The sequence below is a fragment of the Hibiscus syriacus genome, unplaced genomic scaffold, assembly GCF_006381635.1.
Source record: "Hibiscus syriacus cultivar Baekdansim isolate YM2019G1 unplaced genomic scaffold, ASM638163v2 tig00112490_pilon, whole genome shotgun sequence".
Lineage (NCBI taxonomy): Eukaryota > Viridiplantae > Streptophyta > Magnoliopsida > Malvales > Malvaceae > Hibiscus > Hibiscus syriacus.
Window position 1 is genome coordinate 415,516 of NW_024063343.1, and position 23,803 is coordinate 439,318.

The window sequence follows — 23,803 nt, forward strand, 5'->3', positions numbered from 1 at the left end:
CTCCTACTTTTCCGTTAAGAAGGTTGTTTGAGTTGGACCTAGACGTTAACATAATGATTGTCATATGATAGTCGTTTGAGATTCTGTGATCAAATTTTATCATATCAAAACCAACAAGTTAACGTTCAGCTTAGAATATCGTCATTTTTTTAACGGAAAATGATAAGTTTGAAACACTATGAATAGTAAGGTGACCATTTTGTAACTATTAATAGTCGGGAGACTCAACAAGTAACATCATATAGTCGGAAGACTATTTTGTAACTTTTAATAGTCGAGTGATTAAATAAAACATCACCCTATAATCGATGAATCATTTGTGTGCTTTACCCCAATTTTATAGACTAAAAGTATATCAATTACGTTTTAAATATCATTGAAAAATAGACTAAAAATAAGTAAAATTAAAGGTTATCGTAGGATTTTAGATTGAAAATTTGGATTATTTGAATTATTAGTGGGAGAAGATGCAAATTACATAGAAACCCAAAACTTAATCGGCAAAAAAGAAAATATTGATCCGGTAGGTGCACTACAGGCCCTGATCAGCAAGATAATCTCCCAGCCTCTCCACAACCAGGTTGCATTGTCCTGGAGTCACTGGTTCATCATAGACCCCGAATATAAGCGCCTGTGCCGTTTTCTTGATCGTGATCCCTCCCGATCCCTGCACCACACCAAAATCATTCGGACTCATAATCCATATCATCAGTGGCGATTTAGAAAATTTGTTGAGGGTGGGCATAGGTATATTAATAATATAAATTTTTTATATCTAAATAGATACGATAAAATTTCAAAGCGCGCACACACATGTATATATATTAAGAGAAAAAACTGAGTTTAAAGAAGAAAATTTGAATTCTCGAAAATTTAAAGTGAACACGTGTCCACACTGAAACCAATATACATCTGCCACTACATATCATCGGGATGGACCGAGAGACTATCGGATGGTAATACCCTTTAAAAATCTTACGTTTGACATTGTATATTACCACAAAGTCATAATTGAAGTGACAACATTACCTTTTTGCCACGGATAACAACACCGGGCTCACCTTGGATGACCATATACTTGACACCGCCGAGGTGTAAGCCGGTCGGGGCGAGGTAGCCAGGTGAGTCGAAGTCTTTCATGATGTCACTGATCTCATTACCCTTCAACTGTAAGTAACAAAAGAATCAGATCAAATCAAATCAAATCAAATCAGAAAAAGAAATGAAAGGAAGGGTTTGTAATGAATATGATGAGTACGTCGGGGAACTTGGCGCTCTTGGCCCAAACACTGCCGTCATGGCCGATGATAGCTGCGGCGGTAAGGTGCTGGTTCTGGCCCTCGATGTCGCACATCAAGTGCTCGTCTACGTAAGTTTGCCACGACATGTTTTGTTTGTTGTTGTGTAAGTTGGTTTATTTTTGTTTTACTGAGAGATGGTGTGGGGCTCGTCTTTTAAGTTGTTTATGGGGAGTGTGAAAATGGCATTGGGAACGATAAAGAAGGAAAGGAAGAAGGAATTATGGCATTGGGAACGATAAAGAAGGAAAGGAAGAAGGAATTTGAACAAGTTTTGATGTGTTGTTAGCCATGCGTTTTGCTTCATTTCTTTACTACCATTCACCTCGCCCTTTATTTTAGCACATCCAAACGCCTAACCCTTATTAAATTTAATAATTTTATTTTTTTTAAACGTAAATAGGTTTAAAAATGTAATATTTTTTTCAAAGAAATATTACAATTTAAATTTTATCATTCTCTTTATCCAATTGCATCATTGGTCCAATAACTTGGACCCTGTTTCTTTAGTTGGGTTTAGGAAGGATCATTTCACTCAAATTTGACTTGATTTAACTATATTGGTTTTTTATTTTAAAAGTTTGAGTTCAAATTATATCGGATCAAATTTTTTATGGTGTGATTTGATCATGTTAGAATTTAGGATAAAAATTTTAATCTGGCCCGATATAATAATATAATTATCTTTTATATATTTAGAAATAATTGTAATAATATTCTTTCTTTCAAGTAGGTCTTTATTTTATTTAATAAATATGAATTATATATATAATATAAGTACGAGTTTTGATTTTAGAAATTTTGGATCGGATAAAACTTTCTTAAAGTGCTTAATTAATTAAATATGAGTAGGAAACATCAAATTTTAAATTAGATCAAGTGGACCAAAAATAAAACCCCGTACGTTGTCATTCCTAATTATGTTCCGTAACATCATCTATTTTATATTCATGAAAGAATTAGAATTATATATATTTCTTTCATCCAAGTAAAAAATTTACTAATGAAGTTACATTATTTTTTATTATTATTATATGTAATATGAATCGAGTTTTGATTCAATTTATTTTACTATTACTTTAATAATATAAATAGTTTATATTTTTTCACCGCAAATAGTTTATATTTGAAAGAATTATCTTTGTAATACCTTTTCATTTGAATAAAAAATATCATGAACAAAACTATGTAGATGATTAAAGGAATCATTATTGTTTTTAGGAGTCATGAGTTTGAGTACTAACAACTATGTTGCATTGATACGGATACGGATATGAGGACGGGGACGGGGATGGGAAACAACAATTTCTAAAATTACAGGGTAGGGGGACGGCAAGGGTACGACATATAAAAAAATTAAAAACTATAAATAGACGTAAAAAAACATAAATAATGTCAATACTTCATAGAAAATTGGTGTAACATCCTAATTTAACCTTAATTAAAATTTTAAAATTTGAGAATTTTTTTTCCAAATCCCTAAATTAATTTTAGTATCTAATTTGAAAATACTGAAAACCTTGTTGCCAGATTTGAAAGCCTTAGAAAGATCAGGGATCAATTGAAAATTATACCAAAAATTCTTTAAATGCTATTCTAACTCTTCTTTCTCCCCACGGCCGCTTCTTCTTCCTTTTCACAAACCTTGAAACCTTGATTGGCGGAGTTCCTCGTTACAACCAACAAAACCTTGGACGCACCAATTTCGTAATCGCCAATTAAGTCTATTAACTCATCGAGCCGATCTGTATCGTCGGGGAAGAACTGTCCCACGCAAAAAAGGTAACCATTCAAATTCATTGAAAATTTACCTTTTTTTCTCCTTCTTCCCCTAATGTGGATAAAGAGTTGAAAGGGTTAAAAATGTTGTGATGGATGGTGATTTCGATCCCACGAAACACATCGATGCTCATTTGCCTATTTGAGTCACCGAGCAGAGGATAAGCAACCTATTGTAGTCAAAATTACCCCTAAGGATGTTCCCAAAACTTCCCTAAATAAGTTTTTACCGTCTCCGAATTCGATCAGTTGTACGCTACCACTGTAGCACCTCCCTAGTACGTACTCCAGTCGTCTCCGAATTGTTCCCGTGCTTCATAGCTAATGACTACAAGGATAATTGATCGTTCATTATCAGATTATTGAAAGTACTTTAAACAAATATTACCTTTGTAATGATCATAACTTAATAAAAAAATAATTAAGATAATCTATTGTTGATACTATTAAGAAGTAAAAATATACTGTTTCCTTCAATATTGGAACTCAATTTATCTGTGAACTTGTACATGAAACCAAACAAAGAATTTTCCTCGTACAGTAATACACAGCTAGACTCTAGTAATACCATATGGTGGGCTAAACTCAAAGGGTGCTAAATTTCATGGTATATACCTACATAACTAATACAATAACATAACCAACAAGCAAGCAATATGCAAGTTATAGCTGAATAACAAGAATATATTAACCGATAACCGATTTATATTATAGTGTTTGGACAGTTTATAATTAATAAATTTAAACACATTAAAATATTCTTCCTTAAAAAATTCTATTTTTTTCATCAGTCTCTTTTTCACTTATATGATCATTGTCTAGTGTTCATGACATTAATAATGATGACAAATGTCGAAATATATAGCCACCGGCACGGTGGCCGGACACTGCTGAATGACAGCAATAAACGGAGACAACCAAACAATGCAAATACAAGGAAATAGGGATTAGAATTATTTACTGAATATGAATTGATTACTAAAGCCTTATTTAGTCCATTACATTGATAGGCTTATATAGCGTTCTAACAATCTACTAACCATCTAACTGAATTGCTAACAGAATAATAAATATTCACTAATTTTATTAACACTCAAATATTTTAACAACAACAAAAAACTACCACCATCAATTTGAAAGAAGATAAGTTTATGTTTCAAAAAAAGAAAGAAAGAAGATAAGTTTAATAAACTTACAAATTTTAGGAGAAAGAAAAAGACTTTAACGTATTGTAGACACCCATTTTCGTCTGGGACCTATTTAGTATATGTATTAATATAGTATAGTTTCTGAAAATATTTTTGAAAAAATATAATATATAGTTTTTAGAAAACGTTTTTTGAAAACGTATAATATATACTTTTTGAAAACAATTTTTGAATATATATATATTATATAGTTTTGAAAACATTTTTTGAAAGTATATATTATATAGTTTTGAAAACGGTTTTAGAATATATATATATATATATGGTTTTGAAAACATATTTTTGAAAATGTATATAGTTTTTAAAATATTTTTGAAAACGTATATAATATAGTTTTGAAAACATATTTTTTTGAAAACATATAATATATAGTTTTGAAAACATATTTTTTTTGAAAACATATAATATATAGTTTTTTAAAATATTTTTGAAAACATATAATATAAAGTTTTAAAATGATTTTTGAAAACATATAGTTTTTTAAAATGATTTTTTTGGAAACATATAGTTTTAGAAATGCATTTTTCGACATATATACATATTATTATTTTATTTTATTTTCTAATTTTCATTTTCATTTTTATTTTATTTACTTATTTTTTTTATTTTTTCCTTATTTTCAGTCCAAATTTGGAGTCCAATAGTCCAGCAAGGAGGCAAGGAGCCCAACCGGGTAAGTCTGGCCCAGTAAACCCGGTCAGGGGGCCTAACCCACCCCAAAAGGAAACTAGGCTTTCTAATTATAGACACCAGCACCGCACAGTCAAGAAATCAAGAGTCACGTATGTCGCGTGAGTATCATGCGCCGGCAAGGGAGCAATACCGTCCAAAATAGGAAATTCTGGTGAGCTCGGAGAACAAATCGGAACAAAATCCGAACAGACCGGAGGGGAAAACCTCCCCCATTTTTTTAGCAACTACATGCCGAGAGAATCGGTCACAATCTCGTCGAAATCGGGACTACAACACCTGATTCAAGGGAAATAAACCCCCTCGAACACTATAAAAAGGGGCCTCACCGGAGCATTGACCACAAGATCAAACCACAACAGTAAACCAAAAAGACATAGCAACAACACACAGAGAAAACCAAGCTAAGAAATACACAACAAAAAACCCAAATATTTCCCTCGAAGATCGACGGGAACATTTCGAGGAAAGCAAAAGGAGCATCGTCGGAGAGGAAGGAACGCGACGGCACAGCGGTGGTCAGCCCTTAGCCGGATGGGGAGAGTTAAGAGATTTTTTGGAGGTTTGAAAATATTTTTTTAAGGAATGGGTAAAAAATGATATTTTTTTTGGTTTTTTGGCTATTTATAGCCAAGGGACCTTTGTACAAATAGGAGATAGTTAAATTATTTCCGCAACCTCTCAAGTTTTGATGTGTAACCCATTTTGGTCACCTATTTCAATTTTGCCCCCAAATTTTCAATTATTTCAATTTGATCCTTCGTTATATTTGTTATATTTTACGATTTAATCCCCTAGCTTTTTGTTTTCTTTAGCAGGTCACTTTCTAATATTAATTCAAGCCATAAAGATATAATTAATTCAATTCAGTCCTTTTTTATTTGTTTTTTAGCATTTTTTAAACATTTTTCTTCCTTTTAATATTTTTTTCTTCTTTTTTTCTCTCTTTTAAAATTTAACATTTTTTTAGTTTATTCGTTTTTTAATATTTCCTTAATTTTATTTTTATTTAATTTATTTTATTTTATTTTATTGCTTTTCACTTTTAATATTGGTGTATTAAATTTTTCATTTATTTTAACCTTTTTTATTTTACCATTTAATATTTATTTTGACTTTTTAGGGACAACTTTAACCAATCAAATGTGAGTAATTTGAATCGAAATTTTAAATTTCAATTTAAATTTCAATGTTTTGCAATTAAGAAAACCGACAAATTAAATGGTATCGAAAGGGAAGCTTGACTGTAACCGACTCCCGAATCCGACATATTTCTGGTAAAACGCATATCATGTAAAATGGTGTCCAATCAACCTAAATATTATTGAATAATCGGTGGCGACTCTAACGTGTTCTATTTAAGCCGAAGCCCAATTCCGAGCCCACCCGAAAGACAGTTGCGACAGCTTGGCGACTCCACTGGGGAAAGGTAAGTGAGTCAGGCCAGAATTAATTTTTGGTTATCTTTTTAAGTGAAAATAACAAATTTAAGTTTTAATTTATTTATTTGATTCTAAGTATTTACCTTTGATTATTTTTAAGTAAATAGTTTTACTGACGTTTTTTGAATGATTTCAGATTTTTGAAAAAGTTTTCATCTCTGGCTCTATACCCGAGCTCCGAACCTTTCTTAAGTGGAGATGAAAGCGATGCCTTCGTGGGAATTTATTCTCTGTATGGGCCTAGCAAATAACCTTCGGGATTCATATACCTTATGTCTTCGTGCGAATTTATTCTCCGTATGGGCATAAGGGAATATATCCTATCGAGTTTAATTTGGTCCACATAAGCTTGTAATGGGATTAGAACTGAGGGACTGGCAAGCCCAAGGGGGCACCAGTAAGGATAACTCGGGTACCTTTCTTTATAACATAAATCGGGAGACTACAAAGAGTTAGAGCTCACCCCAAAACTTCATTTCAAACCCTAGGATGCTTGAATTATCTCCTATTTTACTTTATGTTCAAAGCATGTGAACTAGACAAATATGCAGTTAGGATTTGCTTAAAAATAGCTTGTGGGGTAGAAAACATATATAGGTAAGAATTAAAGCATGTTGGTTAGATATCATGTGGGGTAGAACTTTTTATTTTCATTATTGTTTTGATTATTATCCTTACCTCACTAACTCTTTTCATTTTTGTTCTCTTTCATTTTATTTTTATCATTTACATCATTCAAAAGAGGTGTTGATCCATAAAAACATGTTTGTTAAATGTAAATGGTTTGCATTAATGGACAAAGGGGTTGTAATACAAGAGATGAAAAATGCAGAGGTCTGACTATGGTCAGAAAAGACTCAGAAAGAAAATGAGAGACAGTCTGCAAGGCAACTAGGTGTCACATTCAATCGAGAAGACATGGTGCCCACAATCGAAGAGTATATCACTCTGCTGCATTATGAAGGACTCATAATGGACCGGGATTTATACCAAGCACATCAAAAGTTAACTTTTCAAAAATGGGTTGGCAAAGGTTACAGGGGCAAGACGAGAAAAATGTTACTGACCTGGAGAGTCCCTTCAAAGACAACAAACACAAGATGGTAAAGCGATAGCTGAAATTGGAGACTATTGTTGACGAATTCAAGAAACAAGCCAATGAACTTCAGATAGTTCCTATCGATAGAGGGCTCCAATGGCGTTTCCGTTAGGGAACAGACTCAGCAGAGAGTGAAAGCCAAAGATGCAGTCATTCGAGACTTCTTGGAGCAAGTACAAAAAGTAGCTCATCACTTGCACGGTTTAGCCAGAGAAGTCGGGGCAGTTCGACAGGGTATTCAACTGGTGATAGACGAAGGCAGAAGATTTGTCAACCTGTTAGAAGCTATTCGGGGTCTAGAAGACTTAGTCAGAATACACCTTTAAGATGATTTTGTCTCTTAAGAAATAACACTTTTTGTCCCAATAAAGATTATTTATAATAATAGACACGCTTTTGGATCAGTGTCTCGAAACTTCATACATCATGCATTCTTGCATATTTCACATTATTTTTCTTTTTTTCTCATTACATTCACATTAACTAACAAGAGATGACTCATAAAAAAGGGATGAAAGCAAGGACACTCCCGAAGCAGAAATTTGTGCGTCTAAGGGTACATCAAAAGGAGTCAAGGCAAGTGAAATGATCGAGAAATGAGGAGCAAATATAGATGAAGGCCCTAATCCAATTAAACACTCAACATTCTAGGAATAATGGGGCATCCTAATGAGGCTTTATTCCATTTGCAGTATTTTGTTTGAATTAGTTTTTCATCTTTTCTCAATTTTTTGTAAGAATGTTTAAATAAATTTATGTTGCTTTAAAGATGGTGAGCATTGAATCAAATTTACAACTTGAAATTCTTTGAATATCAAATGAATTAAAAAACTCTGTTATAGATCTTTGACAAAGTGACATGATTAAAATTTGATAAAATAAGGATCTTGACCTTACCCCAGAAGATAGACTCTAGCACCAAACCCTTCTCTTGCAAGAACCGATATAGCCTTCTCCTCTCATAAGGGAATGAACAAGAGGCTTGGTATTAGGTATGCATAGGAGCGGACAACACGAGGCATCCCTTGCATATGACATTACTATACTTTTGTTGAGGACGTTCAATGATGATCATGATCTTTACAGATGGAATAGTCGAGTAGGTGAATCTAGTTTAGGTCAGTTGCTTGGAAATTGAACTCTAAAGATGAGATTTTCTGACTTTCAACAACACCTAGACTATCATAAGTTCTTCTTGACAAACTTAAGAATTTGGATCCGTATACTAAGATTATAATATTATACAATAAAGCTTGAGTTGTCCCTCTAGAGCAATTGGTTAAACAACTCGGCTTTATGGATAAGATTCAACTAGCTGATAAAGGTGATTATAATGTATATACAATAAAGCTTGAGTTGTCCCTCTAGAACAATTAGTTAATCGCCCCGGCTTTATGGATAAGATTCAGCTAGCCTGATAAAGGCAAATTACAATAAAGCTAAATTTAGCTAGTTGGACAATGGAAAATTAAATCAAATTTATCTAAATAAGGAGTTTCGGTAAAGATAGACTAAGGGAGTTAAGGAACACCTGTTATTGTAAATTTCACATAACACTCAGGAATTTTATTTTTAGATCGATATTTTGGTACTGCCTTTGTTAGAGGAGTCTATGAAGCTTGAACAAATGGAAGATTTCAAAGAACTGAAATAGAAGGTCTAGTAGTTGATTATGCTAGTTGTGTAAGTTTATCTGCATCCGATTAAATTAATAAGCCAAGAAATAGGGGCATGTTGCAATGTTCAAAAGGGCCGAGAAAGAAATGACATTTTGATGGCTGAAACCTTAGAAAATAAGAAGCCAACTCATGAATTTGGATACTTGTCAAAGAGCTATAACTCTGAAAGCATTAAAGAGCTATTGATTCTTTTAATATTCTTTGAACTCATGTTTATGATATGATTTGATTGTGAGCCTGAATTAAGGGGAATACTCTATAAAATCTTTTTTTTTCTTTTCCTAAAATAAAAGAAAAGAGAAAAATATTTTCAAACATGACAGTCTCAAATGTGAAAGGTCCTTGAAGTTGGTGAGGCTCCTTTTGCCTCTATTGAAGAAAGAATAAAAAATGACAGAATAATGAAGCATTTCACACTCTTGAAAGCAAATAGTACGAGAGACCAAATAGAACTTGTAACACTCCCTTGTGACATTGTCAGTAACCCGAGAAAAAAATGGGGCATGGTCAATTCCAAGGACAATACCAGCAGACAAAAATGAGGCTCCATTAAGAAGATAAAACACGAACTAATTCATGTTGCATACATCTTAGACAAACTTAAGAGCATTACATTTATCATTTTTCACATACATAATTTTTGCAGCTTTAGAGTCATGTTTTAACTTCAAGATGAAAGATACTTGATTCAAAAGCACCTTCAAAAAAATGATCGATGGTGGTTGCTTAACTCAGCAGTAGGGAGCTACACCTAAAACCAGCTTGACATATTAAAAGATCGGTAGATCTTAGAATCAACTTCAAACGGGGTCGAGAGATAATTCAGAACAGATCCAGTTCAGCTTAACTCAACGACGAGTGGCTAGTTTCCAGTTAACATTTTCAAGCCAGATTTCAACCCCACGACGGATGATATCCGGCTGACAGAATATAACACTTGGATTTCCCGTGAAGGGGAGTCATCTAAAGAATTATGACCAGCTTAGACCCGTGAAGGGGAGTCATTCTTTACTTAAAGAAACTATTCGCAGCTTAGCTCAAGGCAGCAAGGGCTATCTGTCAACAAAAACCTTCGAGTTTGATTACATTCAGCTCAAGGGTATATCAAACTTACAATATAGCTCAAGGCGAGAAGGGTTATCTGTCAATGAAAACCTTCAAGTTCAATTACATTCAGCTCAAAGGCATGTCAAATTTACAGCATAGCTCAAGGCTAGAAGAGCTATCTGTCAACAAAAACCTTTGAGTTCGATTACATTCAGCTCAAGGGCATATCAAATTTACAGCATAGCTCAAGGTGAGGAGGGCTATCTATCAAAAAACCTTCAAGTTCGATTACATTTTGCTCAAGGGCATATCAAATTTACAGCATAGATCAATGCGAGAAGGGTTATCTGTCAATAAAAACCTTCAAGTTTGATTACATTTTGCTCAAGGGCATATCAAATTTACAGCATAGATCAATGCGAAAAGGGTTACCTGCCAATAAAAACCTTCAAGTTCGATTACATTCGGCTCAATGGCATATCAAATTTACAGCATAGCTCAAGGCGAGAAGGGCTATCTGTTAACAAAAACCTTCGAGGTCGATTATATTCAGCTCGAGGGCATATCAAATTTACAACATAGCTTAAGGCGAGAAGGGTTATCTGTCAACAAAAACCTTCGAGTTCGATTACATTCACCTCAATGGCATATCAAATTTACATAATAGCTCAAGGCGAGAAGGGCTATCTGTCAACAAAAACCTTCGAGTTCGATTACATTCAACTCAAGAGCATATCAAATTTACAGCATATCAAATTTACAACATATCTCAAGGTGATAAGGCCTATCTGTCAGCGAAAACCTTCGAGTTCGATTACATTCAGCTCAAGAGCATATCAAATTTACATCATAGCTCAAGGCGAGAAGGGTTATCTGTCAACAAAAACCTTCGATTTTGATTCCATTCAGCTCGATGACAACAAGGAACTATTTTCCGGTTAAAGTTTAAGCCGAGGTCTTTAAGTCAAGAAGAAGATCTGGTGCAATCTCTTAGCCTAGTACATCATAGCTTAAGTCGAGAAAAGCTATCTGTTAACGAAAACTTTCAAGTTCGATTCGATTCCGCTCAAGGGCCTATCAACCATATGGCAGGATCGATGAGCTACTTTTCGGTTGAATTTTCAAGCCGAGGTCTTTAAACCGAGAAGAGGACCAAGGTCGATTACCATTTGGCAACAAGAAGCCACCTTTCGATTCAAATTCCAAACTACGGTTTCAATTTCATAATATCATTTCAAGACTGACTCGACTTCGCGACGGAGGAGTCATCCACAACTATATTTTGACAGGGAGTTGTTCCTAATTGCAATATCGGTGTCAATTTTCAACTCCACAAGGGAGGATATTAGACTCAGAGACCACTTCATACCGAATGAAAATTTGTGTCATTTTATCTTTGTCTTATTTTTTGTTACAAGAAAAAGGACAAAGAGGGGATGCTGTAGACACCCATTTTCTTCTGGGGCCTATTTAGTATATGTATTAATATAGTATAGTTTTTGAAAATGTTTTTGAAAAAATATAATATATAGTTTTTAGAAAACGGTTTTTGAAAACGTATAATTTATACTTTTTGAAAACAATTTTTGAAAATATATATTATATAGTTTTGAAAACATTTTTTTGAAAGTATATATTATATAGTTCTGAAAACGGTTTTAGAATATATATATATATATATAATATGGTTTTAAAAACATATTTTTGAAAATGTATATAATATATAGTTTTTAAAATATATTTGAAAACATATATAATATAGTTTTAAAAACATATTTTTTAAAAATATTTTTGAAAACATATAATATAAGGTTTTAAAATGATTTTTTGAAAACATGTAGTTTTTTAAAATGATTTTTTGAAAACATATAGTTTTGGAAATGCATTTTTCGACATATATACATATTATTATTTTATTTTTATTTTTTTCTATTTTCCATTTTTATTTTATTTACTTGTTTATTTTTATTTTTTCTTATTTTTAGTCCAAATTCGGAGTCCAATAGTCCAGCAAGGAGCCCAATCGCGTAAGCTTGGCCCAGCAAACCCGGTCAGGGGGGCTGACTCAGCCCAAAAGGAAATTAGGGTTTTTAATTATAGACACCAACGCCACACGGTCAAGACATCAAGAGTCACGTATGGCGCGTGAGGATCACGCGCCGGTAAGGGAGCAATACGCGTCCAAAACAGAAAATCCCGGTGAGCTCGGAGATCAAATCGGAACAAAATCCGAACAGACCGGAGGGGAAAACCTCCCCCATTTTTTAGCAACTACATGCCGAGAGAATCGGCCATAATCCCGTCGAAATCAAGACTATAACACCTGATTCAAGGGAAATAAACCCCTCAAAGGCTATAAAAGGGGCCTCACCGGAGCATTAACCACAAGATCGGACCACAATAGTAAACCACAAACATAACAACACACAGAGAAAACAAGAAAGAAATACACAATAAAGAACCAAATATTTTCCTCGAAGATCGCCGGAAACATTTCGAGGAAAGCGAAAGGAGCATCGTCAGAGAGGAAGGAACGCGGCGGCCGGAGCGGTGACCGGCCCTTGGCTGGATGGGGAAAGTTGAGAGGTTTTTGAAGGTTTGAGAGAATTTGTTTTTAGGGAATGTGTAAAAATGATATTTTTAGGTTTTTTTTAGCTATTTATAGTCGAGGGACCTTTGTGCAAATAGGATAGTTAAATTATTTCTGCAGACCCTCAAGTTTTGATGTGTAATTCATTTTGGTCACCTATTTCAATTTTGCCTCCGAATTTTTAATTATTTCAATTTGATCCTTCGTTATATTTGTTATATTTTACGATTTAATCCCCTAACTTTTTGTTTTCTTTGGCAAATCATTTCTAATATTAATTCAAGCCATAAATATATTAATTCAATTCGGTCCTTTTTATTTGTTTTTTTAGCATTTTTTAAACATTTTTTCTTCCTTTTAATACTTTTTCTTCTTTTTTTCTCTCTTTTAAATTTACCATTTTTTCTTCGTTATTTTGTTATATTTTACGATTTAATCCCTAACTTTTGTTTCTTTGGCAAATCACTTTCTAATATTAATTCAAGCCATAAATATAATTAATTCAATTCGGTCCTTTTTTATTTGTTTTTTTAGCATTTTTTAAACATTTTTCTTCCTTTTAATATTTTTTCTTCTTTTTTTCTCTCTTTTAAAATTTACCATTTTTTTAGTTTATTCGTTTTTTGTTTTAATATTTTCTTAATTTAATTTAATTTTATTTTATTGCTTTTCACTTTTAATATTGGTGTTTTTAATTTGTTTTTCATTTATTTTAACATTTTTTTATTTTACCATTTAATAGTTAGTTGACTTTTTAGGGACAACTTTAACCAATCAAAAGTGAGTAATTTGAATCGAAATTTTAATTTTTCGTAATTAAGACAAAATTAAATGGTACCAAAAGAGCAGTTCAAGGGTGCTAATTCTTCCTTGACTGTAACCGACTGCCGAATCCGATATATTTCTGGTAAAACGCAGATCAGGTAAGATGGTGTCCGATCAACCTAAATATTTTTTGAATGATCGGCGAATCTAACGTGTTCTATTTAAGTCGAAGCCCAATTTCAGACCCACCCAAAAACGGTTGCGACACGTATCATGCCCATTTTTTTTAATGACAACCGATAATAACGATGAAGTAAAGTAAAATACAATAATTGTATTATAAGTTTTAAAAGTACAGGGACCAAATATAAAATATTAGAAGTTAAGGATCGTTTATATAGTTAACCCTATAATAACCTCATCGAGAGCAATGGGCTCCTTACAGGGAAATGATCACATGCGACAGCCTTAATATACGGCTAAAAAAAGGCGCTACCGGATTTGTTATTATTTAAATAATCAAAATCGGTAAAAAATTATCAGAAATATTATTATTTATACCGATTTTATTATTATTTGGCATTTTACCAAAATCGGTAAAGCGCTACTGATTTTGTTATTATTGAGCACTTTAGCAGAAATGTTAAAAGCATAAATGTTTTAAGTAAAAAATAATAATATTTTAAGTATTTTTACCAATCTTATTATTATTAATAACAAAACCGATAATACTTTTTTCAATGTTTTCAAAACCGGACCGGACATTGAACCGGTGAAGGTACTGGTTCACTGGTTCAACCGAGTTCAACCGCGGTTCAATCGGGTTCAACCGCGGTTCAACCGGGTTCAACCGCGGTTGAACCGGATTTTATATAAAATAATATATTTTTTAATTTTACATAATATTCAAAACATATTATATATATGTAACTTTTTAAAGTTTACAATATTAAAAGGTATAAAATATCACAAGTCATAACATATAAATGAAAACCATAAACAAGTGAAACAAATGATTCAAATCAACTATAACATATATTTAAGGTAAAACATATTAAATAATAAATAATTAACTATAATCAAAAAATAAAATTGCGGTTTAAAAAAATCATAACAAATGATGTCATTTGGTTTAATTGTTTAAAAAAAAATAATCCCACATGGCTAAGAAACATAGAAGAGTATCCCAAAAGTTTAAAGAGTAAAAATATGAGAACAAAACAATCTTACATGGCTAAGAAACATAGAATAACATCCCAACTTACTTCTATAAATAATAGAGGTAATTTGACATTCAAAATCATGGAGCCTTTTGATGAGCACAAAGCGAACTATTCTTTCGCTTCAATTGAGCTCAAATTTTAGGCTTCAATTGAGCTCAAATTTTAGGCTTCAATCGAACTTCTAAATTTTTTTTTTGAGTTCGAGCCTTTTCGATTTCAAGTTTTAATATTATATTTCAAGTTGATAATTTTTAGCTCGTGAGTTTTTTAGTCGAATTGAACTTACTTTTAAAGTTTTCGAGTTCGAGTCGAGCTCAACAATACTTAAATTTGACTCGGCTCGTTGAACAAACGACGTTGTTTGGTTTCATTTTTTTTAAAGAAAAAAAGTGAACCGACGGTTCAAACCGGTTTTGCCGATTTTTATCTGGTTCACCCCGATTTTCCCGGTTTTCAACCGATTCTTCCGGTTATTTACCGGTTCTATGCTAATCTGGTTTTGGAAGTAAACTAGACCGGACATACCATCGATTTACGGTTCAACCGGTCGAACCGATCGATCCGGTCCAATTTTAATAATATTAACTTTTTTTAACTATATATTAAAAGTGTCGCGGTGTATAACTACCTTATATATACCAATAAAACGAAAACAATCTAATAAAGGAAAACGAAATGTATGGCTAAGAAAACAGAACCCACAGAACGGCAGCGTTTCACACTATGCAGCAATGATTGATGTAATGATATAAATTAAGGACAAACGGTGAAATTTCAGACCATAGCCACTCCACGGAGAGATCGAATAATAAAGAATAAACTCTCCCTCTCGAATTACGAATTAATTTTTATTTTCCACTGCCGATGGCTTCTCGACCCTAGCCTCCGTATTCCTCGTCCTCCTCCTCGGCTACTTTCGACCACATTATCCGGTTCCCGACGAAGAGAACAATGACGGTCGACAGCCGATCCAACAGTGACGGCGACGCCCTTTACTGTGCAAGCTGGCATTTAGCCTCCGAGACCAATAACGCCGGGGTTTGGACCCTAATATCATCCCGTTGCATCTTCTACGTCAAACATGACCGTAAACGCTAAAATTCCGACTGCGAGGTCGTCGCTAATTTCTCCCTCTCTTTTTGCCTCCACCGTCCAGATGGATCCCGACGGGAAAGACGCATGGATCTTCGACATCGACGAGACGTTGTTGACCAATTTGCCCTACTATATGGATCACGAGTTCGGGTATGTACATCGATCCTTTCCTTACTTTTTTAATCCCACGTGTCGGATAAGATTCGAAATAAATGCACTTCCTTTTGCTTTTTGGTCGCGTTTATGGTATTGAAAAACTCAGATTATGGAAGGTTTGATCATTGATGGGCTTTTTTGATTCACATTTAGCGTGCGAGTCCACCATAACTTGACATGCTTTCTGTTTCTTCTTCGGGAGATAACTTTCTTTTATATGATTAAATAGATGTGCTCATTGCCTTTTATATTGATATTTAAGGAAGTAAAATATATCTTAATATAGATTAATTATAGTGATCAAAAGATGGTTGATACATCCCTTGAGCCAGGTAAAATCCAAAATCCCCTCTTTGCGGCGGGATTGTGTGATTGAATAATCATCAGTTTTACAGAAAAATGGAATAATAAAGTTTTAATCTCAGTTATTTATTTAGATTCATCCCATAGTAATATTTTCGTGCAAAACTTACGAGTTTCACCGTGCGGCGGGATTGTGTGATTGAATAATCATCAGTTTTACAGAAAAATGGAATAATAAAGTTTTAATCTCAGTTATTTATTTAGATTCATCCCATAGTTATATTTTCGTGCAAAACTTACGAGTTTCACCGTGCAAGCGGGTCCTATCCTGGAATGGAATATAATGTTGTTTTTCTGAAATTTCTTATGGTTAATGTTTCTTTAGATCCCTAGGATTTTACAAGTTGATTACTTGTGACTTCCATTTATTATTTTGTGTAAAGTGTAAACTGAAACATTTATCAATATTTTCGGGTTAAACAAAACAAATCCAGGTTTGATAGATTTTTGTGATGCTTAAACAACAAAGTCCGAAATGTCAATTCTGACATTGAAATAATCAAACAATTGCGGTAGTGGTAGAGTTTGACTACTGACAATTAAACTCTGCTGGGTGCTTTCGAAAAACGATTTCATTAGACTTGGTTGAGTTTTGAAATTGGATGAAGAACATGCATGTTCTATGGTCCTAGTTGTTAGTTTTGTTTGTCTATTGCTAATATTGGTGGGTGATGTCTTGTAATATGGAAATGAAACAGCTCTTGTTTGGAGTTATTGCGGCATTCGGCTTCGATTGTGCAAAAATTTGAGTAGGATGGATCATGTTTTATTTGTGTATTTCGAATGGAAAGGGATATTTAATCTGTGTTGTGCCTTTCACTCATTGAAATTGCTGAGGCTATCATGTGATGAATGTAGATCAGAAGTCTTCAATGAGAGCTGTTGGGATAATGGGTGGCATTAGCCAAGACCCCAGTTATTCCATCGAGTTTGAACTTGTATAATCATTGAAGCAGATGAGGTTCAAAATATTTGTGCTTACCGGCCGGGGTGAACATCAGAGGCAGGACAGCAGCAAGAATCTTGAGCTCGCTGGCTATACCGGGTGGCAAGGGCTTATCTGAGGTATGTCAAGCTCTAAGCAAGCATTTCCTCAATTCTGGTTTTAATGACCATACTTGTTAAAAGCACAATAATGTGTGATGTGGATTTGGTTATGGTGCAGAGGAGCTTCAGATGTAGGGATACCACGACCGTAACAAATCAGAGGAGATCAGTTCTAGTAAATGGAGGTTGCAGGATTCATGGGAGCACTGGAGATCAATGGAGTGACTTCCTGGGTTTTGAAGTGGCAAAACGTTCCTTTAAATTGCCAAATCTAATGTATTACATACCATAAACAGATGTAAATGGCAATTGCCTTCAGCTTATTGTTTGCAACTCCACTTCCTGATGTGCAAATTTAATGACTATTTATTTAGCAATTTTGTCTCACTTTACTCTAGAGAATCTTTAATTGTGCTATTAATGAATGGGAAAATTGACCACCATATTGCCAATCTGTTGATGCGCAAAAAAAAACCTAGTAATTTCCACTATAATGAGATCATGAGATGTTGAGTTTACATGAACAGCCAAGTTTCCAAGCAATGCTCCGCAAACCAGAGGCTGTGCAGAGGGAATTCTGAGACAACTCAATCCTCCTCCGGGGATCACCGAGCACTCCGGTTGTGTCTCTGCATGTCTCTCCCGGGTATGCAATTTAGCGAGAAATCGAACCCGGCGTTCCTAAAGAGCAGCTTGTGACACTCCTGGCTAAACCCAGAGAAGAAATTGTATGCACCGGTCAAATTCATAAGGCTCCTTAACGAACAAATTAATCAGTAGTTCGCCTGATAGTTTGTTGTGTGCTAAATTGAGAACCTCGATGTCACTTAAACAAGATACCGTGTCCGGCAAACTACCCATCAGTGAGTTGCGGCTCACATCGAAAACTTGCATCTCCGAGAACAGCCCTACACCTTCAGGAATGCAGCCTGTTAACTGGTTGTTAAGCAGCAAATCTCCTTCAGTTTAGAACTGGCTAACCCAAAACTCACAGGGATGTTCCCGCTGAACTTGTTGTTGGCTAAGTTTATAACAGAGGCTGGTGAATTACCCAGATTTTGAGGGAGATCACCTTCAACTGGTTGTTGTTGAGGAAGATTGCATCAAGTCTTTTGTTGAACAGATCATCTGGGATGAGTCCTGAGAAGCTGTTGAACCTAAGGTCCCAAATAAACAAGATTTGGAATGTACAAAACAACGGTAGGAAAAGGACCTGAGAAATGATTGTTGCTGAGGTCTAACTCTTGAAGTGATGAAATATCTTTGAAAGTTTCAGGGATTGTGCCATGGAACCTGTTGCTGTTAAGGTGGAGGATCGAAATATCTGTAAGCAAAGACAGTTCTTTGACCAGAGTGCCTTGGAGATTTGCATGGTTGAGATCTATGGCTGCAACAAGTGGAACCATTGCACCTTGAGACCGGCACAGAACACACCTTTATAAGCACACACATCCGGACCAACCCAAGTCTTCAAAATCCCCAATGGGTCATCTGTGATGGCAGATTTCCATGCTTGAAGAGCAGTGTAAGCAGTGCCAGCTTTGACACTAAAGGGTTGATGGTTGGGTTGTTGTTGTTGGTGGTGATTCCTCCACCAATCCAAACACCGCCACCACCCACTGCCGCCGGCATTGCCGATATAATGCCGACGCCACCACCAAAAGTGACGGCTTCTTGTGTTGGAATTATCTGCCAAAGGATAAAAGCCAAGATCCAGAACTTCCCCATCTTCTTTTCCTCCTATGATGAAGACAGTGAGACACCTAACGTGAAGCTTTCTTGTAATGTTGTGCTGCAAATTAGGCTCACATGTAATGGTCCCTTTTCTGTCTGACGAGTTGGAGTGTGGTTAATTTCATTTGATTTAATTTAAAAAATTTATGATATAATCTATTTGACGAAATAAGAAAACAAACAATATAGATAAGAGTTTTTATTAAATGCATATTTAAATAATAAATATGTTTATTATAAGATTATAGATGTATTTTTTAATATTTTAGAATGATTACAAAGCAGTATTAATTTATAATCCTTCTTAACCTTTAATATTGCACGTACATTACAAATGTAACTACTTGAATTTAAGAATTCTAATAAAATTAATATTTTTTTAATTACTGAAATTATTTGACAAGTTAAATACTACTAAATATATCTAAATGAATCTTAAAGCTTATTTTTTTCTTTAAAAAAATGACTATTACATGCTTTGAATGGTAGTTGGTAATATTAAATTGAAAACAAAGCAGTATTAATTTATAATCCTTCTTAACCTTTATTTGCGTACATTACAAATGTAACTACTTGAATTTAAGAATTCTAATAATTTATTTTTTTAATTACTGAAATTATTGACAAGTTAAATACTACTAAATATATCTAAATGAATCTTAAAGCTTATTTTTTTTCTTTAAAAAATGACTATTACATGCTTTGAATGGTAGTTGGTAATTTAAATTGAAATAATTAAAATCAGTGGGAAAATCAAAGGAGACGCTGGGAAGATGTAAGCTAATACGGTCCAACCAAATTATGGTTGACTTTGAATTAGAGCAGATGGCTCCATAAGGTGAAGCATTTAGGAGTCACCAACCACAACTGTAAGAGGCTATGCCCTATGTGCTATTGGCCTAAAGCCAGGGCATGGATTCATTCCCAAAAAAAGGGTAAAATACAAAAATGATCCCTTGAGTATAAAATATTATTTTTTTGAGTCTTTCGACTATTAAAAGTTATAAAATAGTCCTTAAATTGTAGAACATTATACTATTGAGTCTATCGATTATTAAAAGCTACAAACAGTACCGACTACTTATATATTCTAAACTCATCATTTCAGCTAAAAATCAGTTTTTTTATTGGGCGATTCCATTTTGAAGGGATGTTGACGGCTTAAGTAGTTGGACGTTGGCGAGATCATCACTCTCAATGAGCCTTTTGAAACTCTAGTTTCCACTTCTTTACATCATGAATGCCTTTCTTTTTCTTTGTTCCAAATCTTCAGATGTTTAATTGAATAAGTATTACCACTTCAGTTTATGTTTGCTATCATACATCTTTACTATGCGCATCTCTATGGAATTTGGAAAACGCAAAGGATCTCAGGGACAGAGTCACGTGTAAGCTGGGAGGGGCATGTGCCCCCACATTTTAGGTCAGTTGTATTTTGGGTAAATTATTGTATTTAAACTATTAGCTTTAGTCCATTTTAGTACCTAAACTTTTAATTTTTTTAAAATTATACTAAAGTTTAGTTTTTTTTTTTCATTTTAGTACCCCACTGCTAAAAACTTTGTTTCTGTTTTATTTTATTTTTTAGTACCCTATTCAAAATTTAAAGTTAAGTTTTGAGAAAAATTGAAAGTTTAAGTACTAAAACGAATCAAAACTGATAGTTTAGATACTAAACGTTAAGTTTTAGCCGTGGGTACTAAAATGAAATGAAACTAACTTTAGGTATGGTTTTTGAAAAATATTAAAGTTATGTACTAAAATATTCAAAATTGTAGTTAAGTGTATTAAATGTGTAGTTTTATCCTTATATTTTAAAATACTTTTAGATCTATGTCAATTTTAAAATTAAGCAGACTAGACCTGGATTCTAAATTTTTAAATTTTAAATGATGGTTTAACAATTAGACTAACATCTACTTTTATTAATATTTATATTGTCCGTTAAAGGTAACTATACATTTAGTATCTATACTATGGATTTAAATAGTAATTACGGTCGAGTTTTCGATGTCACGTTTATCACAATTGCGGTTATAACAGATGCCATTGCGGATGTTGCGGTCTTGAATTATTTTAAATTTCGCACAATTTATTCAAAAATTAATTATAAACTATAATTATTATGATAATTATAATTATAAGAATCATTTTTAATAACTTTTTTAATGTTTTCTAAGTGAAAATATATATATATATATATTATATATATATATTTTAACTAATAGAAGACTTTAAAATTAAGTAAAAGATAAGATATTAATTAATGATAACATTGTGAATATTATTATTTAAATGACTGAAATTATAATTAATAATAAAATTAAATTGATATTCTAAAATAAGATTAAATTATAAATTCTAAAAAGCAGTATGAATGACAAATTAATATATTCCCTTAAAAATAAAAAATAAAAAATAGGAATGTGAGTGGATTATTTTTTAAGCCCATGAAACCCTAAAATATTTTAATCTTAAACTCCCCCAACAACCCCACCCACTGTTCTCTCCTTTCTCCATGTTTCTTCGTGCTTTCTTCTCTCCATCGTTCAAGCCTAAAAGAGATACTCAAGTTAAACAGAAGCTTTTCTTCTTAGATTCCAGATATTTCCACTCTAACAAGACCTACAAAACAGATAAAGCATTTCGTTCTTCTTTTTTCTTCTTCTTTTTTCTTTTTCTTTTTATTTTCTTTTTCTTTTTGAATCTCAATCTCAACATACATGTATCAAAAACAGAAATTTAAAAAGAAAGGGGAAAAACGAGGCTTGGCGACGATGAATGCAAAAAAAACCTTTCTTAAGTTTTTTTCCTGCAGTAACAGTGGAATAATGCTAATCTCCTATCTTTCTTTTTCCATTTTTTTTTTGTTTTGAATCACCTTTTTTTGTGCTTGAATACCCCTTCTCTCTCTTTTTCTCTTTTGAACCGGTTTTGATGGATTGTTTTGGAGTAACGAAAAATAACGGAAATAGCGGGCCGTTATCGCAGTAATTGGTCATTACCTGTTAAGTTGCGGCCGCTATCATACCGCTATTTCAGACAAAATCAGTTTCAGACGGTGTCGCGACCGTAAAATAGCGGCTGCTATAGTATTAATTGTCCGCTATTTGAAACTCTAATCTATACTATTACTTTATTCCATTTTCGTATCCAAATTTTATTTTTTTTCAAAATCACACCTAACGTTTAGTTTAGGTTTTAATTTGGTATCACGTTGTTAAAAAATTAACAGAACAATTAACGTGACATTTTTTCAATGATATATGTCATTATCTTACAATGACACGTCAATATTACCGTTAAATTTGGACAAGGAAGGAGGACCACCATTGTGCTTTGCTACTTGGTAAATCTGCATGGTTATTGTTCACACACTGTTGTTCAGTGACCTTTGACTTTGAATGGGAGGCTTATTAATGGATAACAGTATTAGTTGGTTAGTTGAACAAACTTGAATTAGTCACAAAAACAGATGATCAGTTCATCTAACCCACATCCCTCTTGTATTTCCCTTTCCTTTTCACCTTTCTTTTCGATACTTTACCAAAACCATTACTGCTTAGTCTCAGCTTTGCTGTTTTATATGCACATGTTTAAATCGTAAAAAAACACATGCTTACCTGTATTTCCAAAGGGGTGATAAATGTTGCATTATACAGTAGTAACTTGTAAGTTGCCGAACCCTACCTCATTTTGACGTGATGCTGCTCCATGGTACAATCGTCTTGTCGAATAGCTCCCATGCAGTTTCCAGGCTCGAGTGTTTGGACTTGGAGCGTTACTCCCTCACTCAGTCCTACCAAAGAAAAGATTTAGAAACAAGATAGCTATGTAAAAAATGTCACACATAAAATCAAATTGATGCACACCATTAAATGCGAAGCACTGAATCTGATCACAAAAAAGGTTGACCTATTTCCTGTTTTATGCGATCGTGAACCTGTTCAAAGAGGAAAGAGAGAGAGAGAGAATAGGAACAAAGGGAAATAAGGAAACTTCATTGTGGTGAGACATAGCATCAGTTACCTGTTACTCATTTAGTAGTATATGCATTCTTGTAGTATTATACTTTGTTTTTAACTATTATTTAATTGTTGTCAGGGATGGATCGAGGGGAGGGTTGGGGGAATGACCCAGTGAGAATTTAAAACTACCTTATATTTTAGATTTTTTTTTATGTATTTTCTATTAAAAATATATTTTTGTCTCCTGAAATTTTATAAGTTCAAGTTTGTTCTCTCTAAAATTTTAAAAATTCAAGTTCGTTCTCTAACATAAAATCATGCATCCTTCCATGATTGTTGTCATTGATTAAACTATTCGTCTATGCATGAAACCCTGACCAAACTGACATGACTGAGAATGGAGGGGGTTTGGATTTATTCCATTGAAAAAGCAGCATGCTGGTAAGGCCATGGTGTTGCTGTTGAAGAAGGTCCTAAAAAGGCAAAATTTGCCATGTGATATTCCTTATGGCAGTACTATACAAAAATTCAACCTGCAACTTCTTTATGGGACCAAATCTCAGAAAACCCAGAAATCCTAATAGTTCTACTAAAATACTCAAATTCTTTATCTTTCTTTC

At 33.5% G+C, this 23,803-nt stretch overlaps 1 protein-coding gene and 2 pseudogenes across 1 annotated transcript; 1 reads left to right on the plus strand and 2 right to left on the minus strand.

Annotated features, from left to right (window-relative positions):
- Positions 1 to 522: 522 nt before the first annotated feature.
- LOC120180092 (profilin-4-like) lies at positions 523 to 9,470 on the minus strand. Its single transcript, XM_039185501.1, has 4 exons — positions 9,454 to 9,470; positions 1,259 to 1,391; positions 1,030 to 1,167; positions 523 to 667 (listed from the first exon to the last, which is right to left on the minus strand). Exons 2-4 carry the CDS (start codon positions 1,385 to 1,387, stop codon positions 533 to 535), a joined length of 402 nt encoding a protein of 133 aa, XP_039041432.1. The 5' UTR covers positions 1,388 to 1,391; positions 9,454 to 9,470; the 3' UTR covers positions 523 to 532.
- A 6,144-nt stretch (positions 9,471 to 15,614) lies between these two features.
- On the plus strand, positions 15,615 to 17,498 carry LOC120180107 (annotated as a pseudogene).
- Positions 17,499 to 17,809: 311 nt separating this feature from the next.
- Positions 17,810 to 19,235, minus strand: LOC120180115 (annotated as a pseudogene).
- Positions 19,236 to 23,803: the final 4,568 nt, after the last annotated feature.

Excerpts from the sequence above, each read along its gene's own strand:
- LOC120180092 (XM_039185501.1), bottom strand. The coding sequence starts at position 1,387 with ATGTCGTGGCAAACTTACGTAGACGAGCACTTGATGTGCGACATCGAG. Across the intron at positions 1,168-1,258 it reads AGAGCGCCAAGTTCCCCGAC|TTGAAGGGTAATGAGATCAG; the intron begins GTACTCATCATA and ends TGTTACTTACAG. Across the intron at positions 668-1,029 it reads TTGTTATCCGTGGCAAAAAG|GGATCGGGAGGGATCACGAT; the intron begins GTAATGTTGTCA and ends GGTGTGGTGCAG.